Source organism: Sus scrofa, chromosome X (genome assembly GCF_000003025.6).
Source record: "Sus scrofa isolate TJ Tabasco breed Duroc chromosome X, Sscrofa11.1, whole genome shotgun sequence".
Lineage (NCBI taxonomy): Eukaryota > Metazoa > Chordata > Mammalia > Artiodactyla > Suidae > Sus > Sus scrofa.
This window is the reverse complement of record NC_010461.5, coordinates 6257738-6270875: the sequence shown is the minus strand read 5'-3', so window position 1 is coordinate 6270875 and position 13138 is coordinate 6257738. Positions and strand designations below refer to the sequence as shown.

Genomic DNA, 13138 nt, shown 5'->3' with positions numbered 1-13138 from the left:
TTCTGCTGAGAGGGCCCTTCCCGCCCACCCTCCTTGGTTCTCCGCAAAAGAGCGTCTGGTTCAAAGGCCCCTTGGGCGCTCCTGCCCGGCCAAGCGGCACATCTGAGCCCTTTATCTCCGGGCCTACAAGGGCAGCGCCAGGCAGGGCTCGCTGGACCAGACTGGGCACAAAGGCGCACGCCCCGCCGGGGCCGCCTCCCGGCCTCGGCTTCCAAGACGGTCCACGTGCGTCCTGAGGGCTTTCACGCGCTGCCTCCTGACGTCAGAGGAAGCGGGCGTGGGCCAGCTCTTTTCGCGGGCCGGGCAGTCTGGAGTCCGCGCCCGGGAGCGTTGATGCCGGCTCTTCCCCGTTACAGACGTGGATCCAGCTGCTCTACAGCGCCTGCTTCTGGTGGCTGTTTTGCTATGCAGTCGACGCCTACCTGGTGATCCGGAGATCGCGGGACTGAGGTACGCAGAGGAAGCAGCCGGCCTCCTGCCCTGCCTGGTTTCCCCAGGGCGGGTTGGAGAGAGCTGAGCGCTCCAGGGGTCTTGTTTGCCATTGGCAGACACGGCTGATCAGAACCTTTGAAGGCAGGATCAAAATGTTGAGCATTTTAAAATCCCGGAAAGAGGAGTTCCCATCGTGGCTCCGCAGGTTAAGAACCCGACTCATATCTATGAGGATGCACGTTTGATCCCTGCCCCCCCCGCCAGTGGGTGAAGGATCTAGGTCGCTGTGGCTGTGGTGTAGGCCTGCAGCTCCAGTTTAACCCCAGCCGGAGAATTTCCACATGCTGCTGGTGCAGCCCTAAAAAGAAAAAATTAAAACATAAAAAAAATAAAAGCCTGTTAACAGGTACTTCCATAAATTAAATATTTGGAACTAGACAAATCCTAAAAAAGAATTGGCATGAATATAAAAGATTTTGATGGTATTTAAAAGTTTAGGGAAAAAAAAAATCCTTAGACACATGTATGGATACGTCATGCTAAACACGGAGCCCAAGAATGCTGGAGCCGCCTGGCAGGAATGCAGGAAGGTTAGTGCCTCGACCCTGGTGGGTTCAAATTCCAGCCGTGTCACTCACTAGCTGTGTGACTGTTGGCATGGTGCTAAACCTCTCTGAACCTGTGTTTTCTCAGCCGTAAAACAGTACCCACCTCATGGAGACCCTGGGAGAAGTGAACATGACAGGCATTTGGTAACCGGGTGCTGGGGTTGTATCCGGGATGTGCCTGTGTGTGAATGAGCAGAGACACATGGAACCTCAGTTCCAAAGAGAATTGGGAGGGCAGGGTCTGTGTCTCAGTGGCCAAGGAGGCATTTGAACCCACCAAGTTCGTGGCGGGGGTCCCCTCTGCATGGAGCCCTTGCTTTTTTTTTTTTTAATAGCTTTATAAAATTTACCTGTTTAAATATATAAAATCAATTTTTTAGCATATTCACAGAATTATGCAACCATCACCACTTTGTGTGTGTGTGTGTTGTTTCAACATTCTTTGGTTCCATGCCATTTTATTCTTCCCCCAAATTCCTGTTGATTGCCAATCTTCCCTTCCCCGCCTGGCAACTTCACATCTGTCTGTCTCTAGATTTGTCCTGTAAATGGAATCATACACTATGTGGCCTTTCATATCTGGCGGCTTAAACTCAGGCTTCTATAGCCAAGGTTTATCCACACTGGAGTTCCCTTCGTGGCTCAGTGGTTAATGAATCTGACTAGGAACCATGAGATTTGGGGTTTGATCCCTGCCCTTGCTCAGTGGGTTAAGGATCTGGCGTTGCCATAAACTATGGTGTAGGTCACAGATGTGGCTCAGATCTGATGTTGCTGCGGCTCTGGCGTAGGCCGGCAGCTACAGCTCCAATGAGACCCCTAGCCTGGGAACCTCCATATGCCGTGGGAACAGCCCTAGAAAAAGGAAAAAAAAAAAAAAAGTTTTATCCACATTGTAGCATGAATCAGTACTTCATTCCTGTTCACTGCTGAATAGTATTCCATTGTTTCATTATCCACATTTTATCCATGTATCAGTCAATGGACTTTTAGGTTGTTTCCCATTGTCTTGACTCTGAGGAATAATGCTACAATGAACATTTGCTTACAGGTGTTTGTGTGGACTTAGGTTTTCACTGTATACTTTTGGGGGTACACCTCAGAGTGGAATTCCTGGGTCACTGAGTAACTCTGTATAACCTTGAAAGCCACGGCTGAGCTGTTTTCCAAAAAGGCTGAAACATTTTACATTTGCACCAACACTGTACGATGATGGTTCCAATTTTTTCAGGTCCTTGCTAACAACCTGTTATTTTCTGTGTGTGGTTTGGTTTTTGAGATGTTAGCCATGTTGGAAGTGGTATCTCACTGTGGTTTTGATTTCTCTGATGGCGAATGATGGGGGGCATCTTCTCACGGGCTTATTGGCCATTTATATACCTGCTTTGGAGAAATAACTCCTTGAGTCCTTTGCCCAGTTTTTAATTGGCCCGATTGTCTTTTTATTGTTGAGTTATTAGGTGTTCTTTATGCATCCACGACACAAATACCTCATTGGGTGTATGATTTAGAGATATTTTCTCCCATTTAATAGGGTATCTTTCCATTTATTTGATGGTATCTTTGAAGCTTAACAGTTTTTGATTTTTATAAAATCTGATTTTTCTATTTTTTTCTCTTATTTCTTGTGCTTTTGCTGTCATCTGAGAAACCACTGCCTAACCTGAAGTCACAAAGATGTATACCTCTGTTTTCTTCTAAGAGTTTTCCAGTTGGAATACTTTTATTTAGAGTTCAGAGCTGTGAATTAATTTTTGCGTGTAGGGAGCATCAAGTCCACTTTTATTCTTTGGTAGGTGGACATGCAGTTGTTCCAGCACCGTTTGTTGGATACGTTCCCTTTTATTTTTTTAATTAAAAAAATTTTTTTTTGTCCTTTTAGGACTGCACCTGTGGCATATGGAGGTTCCCAGGCTAGGGGTTGAATCGGGGCTGTAGCCACCAGCCTACGCCAGAGCTACAGCAACACGGGATCCGAGCCGCGTCTGCGACCTACACCACAGCTCATGACAACGCCGGATCCTTAAGCCACTGAGCAAGGCCAGGGATCGAACCCGCGACCCCATGGTTCCTAGTCGGATTCATTAACCACTGAACCATGACGGGAACTCCGGATACGTTCCCTTTTAAAACCAATATCAGCAAGCAAATAAAGATCATATTCAGGCTACAGAATACACTGGGCAATCTTAGGGAATCAGCACTCTAAAATTGTTGCTATACCTTATGGATATCACATCGTCATTCACTTTGTCTCTCTGGCCTGAAATTGAATGCTTATTTCATTTTCGTGTTTGTTCCTTCTACCTTTAAACCTTAGTTCCTGAGCTCTTACACATTTGTACAAAACCTAGGTATACTTGGTTGTGAAAATTCTCTAGAAAAGTTAGTCAAGGTCAAAGGCAGCCAGTGAGGTGTATCGGTAAGAATTAGTTTGGGCTACAGAAAAAAGCAGAAAGTAATAGGGACTTAAGATAGGAATTTGTCCCTGAAGCGAGGTATACATATGAGCTCCTGTCTGATGCCTCCTTCACTCGCTTTTGGAAGGATAACCCAGTTAGAGGTCTCACAGACTACCGGTTAGTTTGTGGAGATAAAAGGAAGCTTGGATTATCACCCTCGTCCCTTGGTAGCCATGCCTCTGTTATTGGATTTTTTCTATTAAATTCCCAAACAGTATTGTCCACTATAATGATCCCATATTGATCAGGGTGTTGGCTTAGTTCCAAAAGCCAAAACCACTTTCAGAAAACAGAAATGGGCAACAATTTCTTATCATGTCGTTTCCCAAAGATATACTGTGTATCTCAGTGACACACGCATAGCTGCCCTAAGAGCGTGTGTGGCCAGCAAGCAGCCAGCATGGTCACCCTTACCTGTGAAGACCCACACACCCAGGCTTTCCACTGTGATGGCCTGGCACAAACTTGCCCGTGTGCCCAAAACACCAGGGATCGAAGAGGAATTTCAGAAGAGGTTATCACATTCAGCTGGGTCCATAAAGATCTTCCACAAGTCTCAGTAAATATCTATCTGCTGGAACACCTCGCGGCTCTCTGGAGAGATTATTGTCGATGGTTGAGTAGAAACAGACTTTTGCCTGTAGGCTACATCCATGGGTCCAAACTGCAGAATAAATTTAATGCCTATTCCTCTAAAAAGCAAACAAAAAGAGCTTTGGAGCGCTGAAAGGAACCTAGAACAGTATGTTTCCTGCTGTGATTGAAGGAGGCAGGTTGCATCTCTACCTATGGGGGACTGGAGTTGGACAGCTCTTTGGACCTGGAGGACAGACAGAGCCCTGAGAAGCCAGGACAGGCAATCAGGAAGCTCTCCTGAGACCTGGGGCAGCATCTGGAATTCATCTTGGAGCTCAGCGTTGGCACAGGCAGGAGGCTGGGGATGTGCGGAGACTGCAGGCTGCCAGGCTTCCAAGGACCTGCCCATCAAACAGGAGGCGAAGGTCCAGGAATGCCAATCACCCAGAGGCGTCCCAAGGATAAGAGCCAGGGCAGTGAAGCGGGCTCTCCCACCAGAAAGGAGCAGGCCTACAGCGGAGACAGCAGATGTGCTCTGTAGCCGTGGAGACGCTGCCCGCACTCATCCCTGCCAGCGGCCGTGCCTCCCCCAGCGAGGGCTGGGTTTAGAGCTGACCTGAGAGTGTGGGTCCTGTAAGGAGCTTCTGCAGCCCCTCTTTGTTTCCATAGCTGAGGGTGGAGTGGATTCTGTAGGTGGCAACGAAGCGCCTGCAGCTGGCGGGGAAGGGTCCCGAGGAATTCCTGGGCAGGGGGCCAGACCTCGCGGGTGTGGCTCCATTAAATCCACATCATCTGCTAGATCCTCCCAGCCTTTGGCCGTTTCCTTTGGTGCAGGAGAATTTTCCCTATGAAAAATCATTAAGTCAGTTTAAAAACAAAATATTCACTGTAGTCTGGCTCCAGGTGGGGGACAGACAGGTTTTAACACTAACGAAAGGCGCCTGAGATCCCGGGAAACGCTCGGAGTCAACGTGGCTGATGCTCCAAGAAAAGGAAGAGGTGAGAGCAGAGGGGGTGGGGAGGACCTTCGCGTGAAACCTCCCTTGGACTCAGAAGAAAGGAGGCGGCGTTGGTGTGGTGTTCGGTTGTGTCAGTCATTGAAGTGGCTGCCGCTTGGGGCACATGGCCCATCTGTCACTTCCTTCCCCTCGAGGCCACTTGCAGCTGGAGAACCGACCACAGGGCTTTGGGGAGCTCAGCACTGGCCTCGCCCCTGCGGCTCCCTCCCACCTCGGAGGACACCACTGGCTCCTCCAGCCCAGGGCTGGGGTCTGGCATGCCGAGATCCCACCCTTCCCCAGCCCAGCCCTGCAGAAGGCTGCTCCTTAGTTTGCTGCGTGTCCTACAAAGCCTCTGGCTTCTGGGCCGGACACTCCCGGATGCGCTGCCAGGCCCGGATGTGCAGGGAAGGGCCGCCGGGAACCAGAGAGAGTGTGGGCGGCACCATGTGGCCTCCCGGGAACCTGGCTGAGAAGGGTCTCCCTCCTCCTGCCTGTCTCTTCCCTCCTGTCTCCTTGTAGAAGGGCGTCCTTTCCCCCAGCCTGATGGCTCCCTTTGTCTACGCAGCTGATCTTCAGAATTAGAATCCTGATGAGTCTGGGGTCACACTGTTGGCCATATGTCTGGCACAGTTTTGAGCACCTCCGAGGGAGCCCTGGGGCCTGTTCCTTCCCATTGCAGAAAAGACACAAACCGAGCAGCGCTGTATTGAAAGAGCCAGATAGGAGCTCCCGCTGTGGTGCAGGAGGTTAAGATCCAACTGCTCCAGCCCCGGTCTCTGTGAAGGCACAGGTCTCTGCAGAGGTGCAGGTTCTATCCCCAGCCTGGCGCAGTGGGTTAAAGGATCCGGTGTTGTCACAGCTGTGGCTCAGCTTCAATCCCTGGCCCGGGAACTTCTATGTGTCATGGGGCCATTAAAAAAAAAAAAATGCCAGATAGCTCTGCACGTGCTCAGGTCGTCTGTGGTCCTGACCCCATCTGCAAGGCTTGCTGCCTCGAGTCTTTCGAGGCATGGGGTGGGGGCTGTGGGGAGCACAGAGGTGGAGGGCAGAGATGGCAGCTAGGACATAAGGGGAACGCTGCAGGGAGTGGGGGTGGGATGGGGAGGGGGGGTAAGCTAGGAAGCCTCCCTGCTCTCCTGGAACATGGAATAACCACCCACTTCTTGGAGAGCTGCTTCTTGGTTTGGGCTGAGTGTTGAGACACTCCTGTGTTAGGTAGGAGCTGACTCTGGGCAGGCTGAGGCTGGGAGCACCATGCTGACAGGGGGAGCCGGGCTCTCAGGAGGACTTGGAGGTGTCCTGTCTCGCTCCCCTTCACTGGAGAGCCTTAGGTCGGGTGAGAGAAGCCAGATGCAAAAGACCACATCATGCATGGGTCCGTTTAGTGAAACGTTGGGAAGAGGCAGATGCATAGAGGCAGAGAGTGGTTGCCAGGCGCCGGGGGGCAGGAGTGATGGGGTAGGACGGCTTCCTGGTCTGGACTTTCCTTTTGGGCTGATGAGGAACTGCATACAGGTGTGGTTGCACAACGCTGTGCACCTACTGAATGCTTCGGGGTTGTTGACGGCACCTCGGGTGGGGCCGCCCCTGCTCCTTCCTCTCCTAGCACCATCCTGCTGTACCACATGATGGCCTGGGGCTTGGCTGCGCTGCTCTGCGTGGAGGGAGCGTTCATGCTCTACTACCCTTCCATGGCCAGGTAAGCACCCCCCGCCACAAGCCCACTCCCCAACCCCTGCACCCCTGGTGTGTCCTCTTGCAGGAAGTGCTGGCCCTGCCCGCGTGGGCACCTGGTGGGCAGGCTGTGTTCATCCATTGACCACACAGCCTTGCACCTGGAGTTAGTGTCCCAGCCTCTGCCTGTCATGTGCCTGCGGGTGGCCGCCTGGCAGGGTGGATGCAGAGCTGGGGGTGCCTCTCCGCCAATCCACCTGGGTGCCAGGCTCTAGGCGTCCCCTCCAGATTGACGCAGCCTTCCACCGCCCACTCTTTAACCTGTATTCTTCCAACCAGCTTCCTGTGGGGAAGCAGGTGAGGGCAGCATCCTTAGAATGAGGTCGAGATGGCTGGAAGACAAAGGCTTGTGCCTAGAAGAGCCAATTTGAAGCCTCTGCTGGTTGCACTGTTCTCACACCTCCTCTATCCTGTGCTCTTCTGGACACAGATACTGGGACGCATGGCCTCTGAGCGTGTCTTTGGCCTTTCTTCAAGTTTAAAATCCACCAGGGCAACCATCTGTAAAGCTTCAGGTTCCCTCCAAGGATATGTACCCTAATGGTCAAGGGAAAACTGAAAAACGGAGCTCGGACATTGTCTCTTTGTGATCTCAGGGCGGTGTAGACCAGGCATCTGCATAGCACGGCCCTCGGGTCCCACCCGGCCCTCTGCTTGCCTTTGTAAATAAAGTTTTATTGGCACACAGCCGTGCTCACTTGCAAAGGTATCCTCTATGGCTGCTTTCACACATTAGAGGAGTTTTGACAGAGGCTGTGAGGGGTTCTGAAGCACAGACTCTTTACTGTCTGGTCCTTCACAGAACACGTCTGCTGATGGTGGTGTAAACCATTTCTCCCTCTTCTTTTTTGATTTCTTATAGCCTCTCACTGAGGCGTCTCCCTTGGCGTGGCTGGGTGTGGCCTTGTGCACAGAGACCAGCTCCAGGTCTCTGTCATGCTCTCCCCAGAAACCTTAAAAGGACAAATCCAGAATGAGCTGCTCTTACAGGGGAAAGGGCTTATGGGAAAGGGCATTTTTATCACTCACATCCACTGGAGGGGTCCTGGGCGCAAGGCAGCCGTGGCTGCGGGGTCTGCGGTGCCTGTGTCTTCCCTCGGCCGCCCCTGAAGCATCTTCATCCGCCACTGTCTCTGTCTTCATGGCCCGCGAGCCCGCTCCAGGCTCCCACCCTCACTCTTGTCCCGGCCTCCACGTTTGTCTTTCCCTCCTCTGGTTCCCCTAGCTCCCCTCAAGCCCTTCCAGACCAGTGTAGCTTTCACAGTGGAAGAGGAAAGCTTCTGCTAAAAAGAAGGTAGCATTCCAAGGTGGTGGTGGAATCCTTAGGGCAACAAAAGACGGGCACCGCATTGCTTTTGCCTGTTTTTTTATCCCTGCATTTTCTGCCACTTTCCCCCTTCTGGCGCAAGCATTCCTTGCACCGAAAAGCCAGTGCTGGCCTTTTATCCTTCTTCCTCTGGCGGCCACAGGGCTGCTCCCTCCTCTGCTTTTCCACCTCCTCTTGGGTCAGGCGGAGCAACCTACCCTCTGCTTTGGACCCCCCCTCGGCCACTGTCCATGCATTCGGCAACTGACGGTTCCGCCTGGGTAACATACCCGCACCTGCCCCTCGGTGTCCCGTGTGGATGGGTGATTCCCACGGCCCGTCAGTACAAATCCTGGTCCTTCCCCCTGAAAAGAATCGGCGGACATGATTATCCACAAGCGTGAAGACACCTGCCCTGCGCAGTCTGAAGCCCGGGCATTTGGAGTGGATCAAGGGCAGAGCCTGGCTCTTACTTGCGAGGTCAGCCAGGCTTAGCGCGCAGGGCGGGGGAATGAGGGCTCAAAACCTCGCTGTTCACTGAGTGCCTTTGTCTGGCCTGAACTGTGTGGTTTCTGTGAAGAGTCCCAGTGGGGAGCTGAGAGGGGGAAACACCATCCCAGAGTCTGGCCTTTCTTTACCTTTTCCCAGCAGGGAATTTTAAAAGCACCCCCAGGTAGGAGACTGAGCCCCTTCTTCTTCTGCGATGTGTGGCTTGTTTGCAGACACGAGCCACGAGCCAGATTGCCTTCGAGCAGAGTCGGAAGCTCTGTGCAATTCCCTTCTCGCTCCTCCTGCCTCGGCTCCCGGCTAAGGCAGCGTCTGCCAGGCAGAGCTTCGTTTTGTCGAGACTGACTTGGCTTTCCCCCCTCAGGTGTGACAGGGGTCTGGAGCACGCCATCCCCCACTATGTCACCACCTACTTCCCACTGCTGCTCGTCCTCGTGGCCAACCCCATACTGTTTCGCAAGACGGTGACTGCAGGTATATCACAGGCAGGGGCTCCGGGGCCAGGCAGTGGCGGGCGGCCCCCTGGTCTTGGGTTCAGGGATCATCTAGGACCACCGACCTCACACGGCATCTTGCAGAGACAGGAGCAGAGGAGGTCCGGGCGGGGAACGGAGTCGGTTTCCCCCACGAATGGGAGCAGCGCCGTGACGGGCTGTCCGCCTTCTCTGCCAGCATGTGTCAGCTCAAAGTAGGGACCGAGGGACTTCTCCCTTCCGTCCAGTCTCATCCTGAGTCTGCCCTGGCCAGGCCTGGGGTGGCCTTGGAAGCCTGTGGAGGGGAGACGGGAGCTGAAGAGGAAAGGGGAGCCCAGGGGAAGGGACGGATGTGAACCTAGTGGTGGTGGGCACCCCCCCCCCCCGCAACCTTGATGTGTGGGGCTGTGTCTTTTCCCCGTGGGGCAGGAAACAGGAAGGAGAGCACGGGAAATGAGTCAGATGCAGGGGTACTAACTGGATAAGCGGGATGTCGTGAGTCAGCAGAAGGTACTAGAAAGACCTCTGGGCCCAGGCAGGGACCGGCATTCCAACCCCCACCCCATCCTCAAGGAAGCGTGACCTGGGGCAGGTCTCCAGGGACCTGGGGCTGTGTGTGGCTCCCTCAAGGCACAATAAGGAAACCCACCTTCACAGAAAGGCTGAGGGCAGGACTTTAAAACAAGTCAAGTCCCCCCCACTAGGAAGAGGCAATGGCTGTGGCTCTCTGGGTCACGTTTTTCCTATCTTCATTTAAAACTAGTACATTAAATATAGCCCCCGCCCCAACAAAATTGCATTAAAAATAATGATTCCATTATATCAAGCAGGTGAACATGACTTCTACAAAAAGGACTAGAAAGAAAGACACTAAGATGCTAAGAGTGGTTGTCTCTGAGTGGACCCTGGGTCATTAATTCTCTTCTAAACTTTAATTAAATTAATTATTTAGTTTTCATTATTTTCGGGCCACGCCCGTGGCATAGAGGTTCCCAGGCTAGGTATCAAATCGGAGCTACAACTGCTGGCCTATGCCACAGCCACAGCAACGCCGGATCCTCAACCCACTGAGTGAGGCAGGGATCAAACCCACATCCTCATGGATACTCGTTGATTTGTTACCGCTGAGCCACAACAGGAACTCCTAAACTTTTAAGTTATTTATGTATTTATTATTTTTTTGGTCACAACCACTGCCTGCAGCAATTCCTAGGCCAGAGATCAAAGCCACACCCCAGCAATGACCTGAGCTGGATCTTTAACCCACCGTACCACCAAGAAACTCCTAAACTTTTTTATATTTTCCAAGTTGTCTACAAGGAAATGTGTTAAATCCCTCCTCATTCGAAAAGGGTGAGTGTGCATTTTTCTAATAAAAAATATAAATCATTGAAAATAGAGTTCCTGGGGCGTTCCTGTCATGGCGCAGTGGAAACGAACCCGACTAGGAACCATGAGGTTGTGGGTTCCATCCCTGGCCTCACTCGGTGGGTTAAGGATCCGGCGTTGCCGTGAGCCGTGGTGTAGGTCACAGACACGGCTCAGACTGGTGTTACTGTGGCTGTGGTGTAGGCCGGCAGCCGCAGTTCCGATTTTCCAATTGGACACCTAGCCTGGGAACTTCCATATGCCACAGGTGCCACCCTAAAAGGATGAAAAGACAAAAAAAAAGAAAAAAGAAAGAAAGAAAATAGAGTTCCTGAACTAGGAAAGCGCAGCCACAATCCGGAGCTTAATTAATAGCACGGGACCAATGTGGATTTCTTCCTGGTGACTGCGGTGACCAGGGCAGGGTGGGGGGGTGTAAGATGGTACCTTTGGGGGAAGCTGGGTCTAGGCGTCCGGGAACTGATCTTTGCAGATCTTATGTAAATCTCAAATTATTTCAAGGCAAATGTTTAAAAACCAATACATTCTCTGGTGTCCATGAGAACCGCATGGTGGCAGCTGTGAGGACAACAGGGCCGGGTCCTGCTGGCTTTGTGTGCCTCTGGCTTTGGTTACAGGCTCCCATCTGCTCTGCTGCTCTTTCCCTGGTGGTGGGGGGGAGCTGCTGGTCTTCGCTTCAGATGGACAGACCCGGAAGTGGGGGCGGTGGGGGAGGGGAGGGAGCATCTCCACTGGACGTAAATAATGGAATAAATAGTTACACACGGTTCTCCTCTCGTCTTCGCAGTGGCCTCTTTACTAAAAGGAAGACAAGGAGTTTACACAGAGAACGAGAGGCGGATGGGAGCTGTGATCAAGACCCGATTTTTCAAAATAATGCTGGTTTTCATTATTTGGTAATATTTCTTCTTCTTTTTCTTTTTAAAAAAACCAAAAAACAAGACACAAAACTGTCCCTGGGAAGGGATGTGCAAACCACATGTCACTGGCTTTTCCAAGTGTGACCTGAACGTTCCAAAGGGAAGGGTCTTTAGAAAGGAAATCTTTGAAACTTGTGCCTTTTGAGGAAATGCTCGCGAGGCAGGAAGGCAAGTTCTGCCATCCGTGAACTGCTGGAAAGATACTCAAATCTATTCATATGACGTAAAAAGCTGTTACATCAAAAAGTCCCGAGTTTAGTCTTGATACACCCCCCTCCCCCGCCCTGCCCCACAACCATATGCATCCGGTGTTTTGTCCCGCTGATCACACTCAAAGTGCTCCCTCGCCGCTTCTCAAGCCACCCATTTGCATCTGGCTTGACCCCAGGATTCCCGCGTCTGGGACACAAGGTCAGGCGCACGTCTTTGGGGTGGTGACGCACAGCTCAGGCCAGCAGGTAGAGAGCGGCTTCCTCTCCTGGGCAACCCTCCATCACAGGTGCTCTCCGAACAGACCTGCAACCAGCACAGAGGAGACTGGAATCAAAAGACCCTTCGCTGCGGTGAAGGGATGCTTTGCCTGACAGGGCATGCCTTTGTGCTGTTAATAATTTATCTGACGGCGAGGAGGTGTGTTTGTACCTTCACTCATGCGAGACATAAATGACCTCCCTCTAAAAATCCCCTGTGCCTACCAATAGCAACCTCAAAAAATTCAGACATAAAACGCCAGGATTTACATTGGTACAACACCGTAAATCGACTACACTTAAAAAAAATGCCAAATCAAAGAACATGCCAAGACTTGTTTTGGCATCCATCTGAACGCTAGCTTTGTTTTCTAAGGGAGAATGCATTCTGGATGATTTGATCTGTGCTGGAACCTCACACCTGCTGTGGTGTTGGGTTCCCCTGGTGGGGGGGAGCTGCTGGTCTTCGCTTCAGATGGTCAGACCCGGAAGTGGGGGGGCATGGGGGAGGGGAGGGAGCATCTCCGACAGCAGGTGGCGCCTCCTTCCTGCTGAAGTGGTCGCCTCTGCAGGACTTCTAGGTCTTGCTAGACATGATGCCTGATGCCCAGCCCTCAAGACGGATTCTGTGGCGTGTTCTCTTTACCCGTGGACCGTTTTCTTTCCAACAGTTGGATGTCAAACATCATCAATGAAAGCCTTTTATTCTATCTTGAAATGCAGCCAGATATCAGTGGAGCCTCTTTGAAACAGGTCCGAATTGCAGCCAAGACCACGTGGTTCATTATGGTAGGTCCATCTTGATTGAAAATCTTATCGGAAAAAACAAACAGAAGAATAAAAACCACTCCCAAGTATGATGTATATGCCACTTAAATATGTAGTTGACGGTGTTCCTGGGGAACCTACATCTGGCCTCCATCCACCAGCTAACTAGTCTCATTCACTGCTGGGATCGTTATTAAGTGGGTATGTCGGACGCTGGTAAAGCCATTTGGCAAGTGTACAAACCTTTTGGGGAAACTTGAAATATCAGCAGATTTATCCTGAAGAAATATTTCTGACTGAAAAAGCCATGGGGAGGAAGATAGTCCTTATAACATTATCTACGATTATAAAGAATTCTAGAAATGCAGATTTTTTTTAAAAAGGGAGTGGTTAAGTAAATTATGATCTTTGATCTTGATGGAATGTTATGTGCATATTAAAAATGACAATTATGGAATGTAGTATTAAGTGAAAAATGCCAGGACCTAAAAA

General features: G+C 51.3%; 1 protein-coding gene across 1 annotated transcript in view; it reads left to right on the top strand.

The window, feature by feature from the left end:
* GPR143 (G protein-coupled receptor 143) overlaps positions 1-13138 on the top strand; it is a 34359-nt gene that overhangs the window by 5779 nt on the left and 15442 nt on the right. The window contains exons 3-8 of the mRNA XM_021080271.1: positions 357-439; positions 5336-5347; positions 6686-6778; positions 8991-9100; positions 11276-11384; positions 12550-12667. Of these exons, the coding sequence (XP_020935930.1) occupies positions 357-439; positions 5336-5347; positions 6686-6778; positions 8991-9100; positions 11276-11384; positions 12550-12667 (525 nt within the window). The remainder of the gene's footprint in view (positions 1-356; positions 440-5335; positions 5348-6685; positions 6779-8990; positions 9101-11275; positions 11385-12549; positions 12668-13138) is intronic.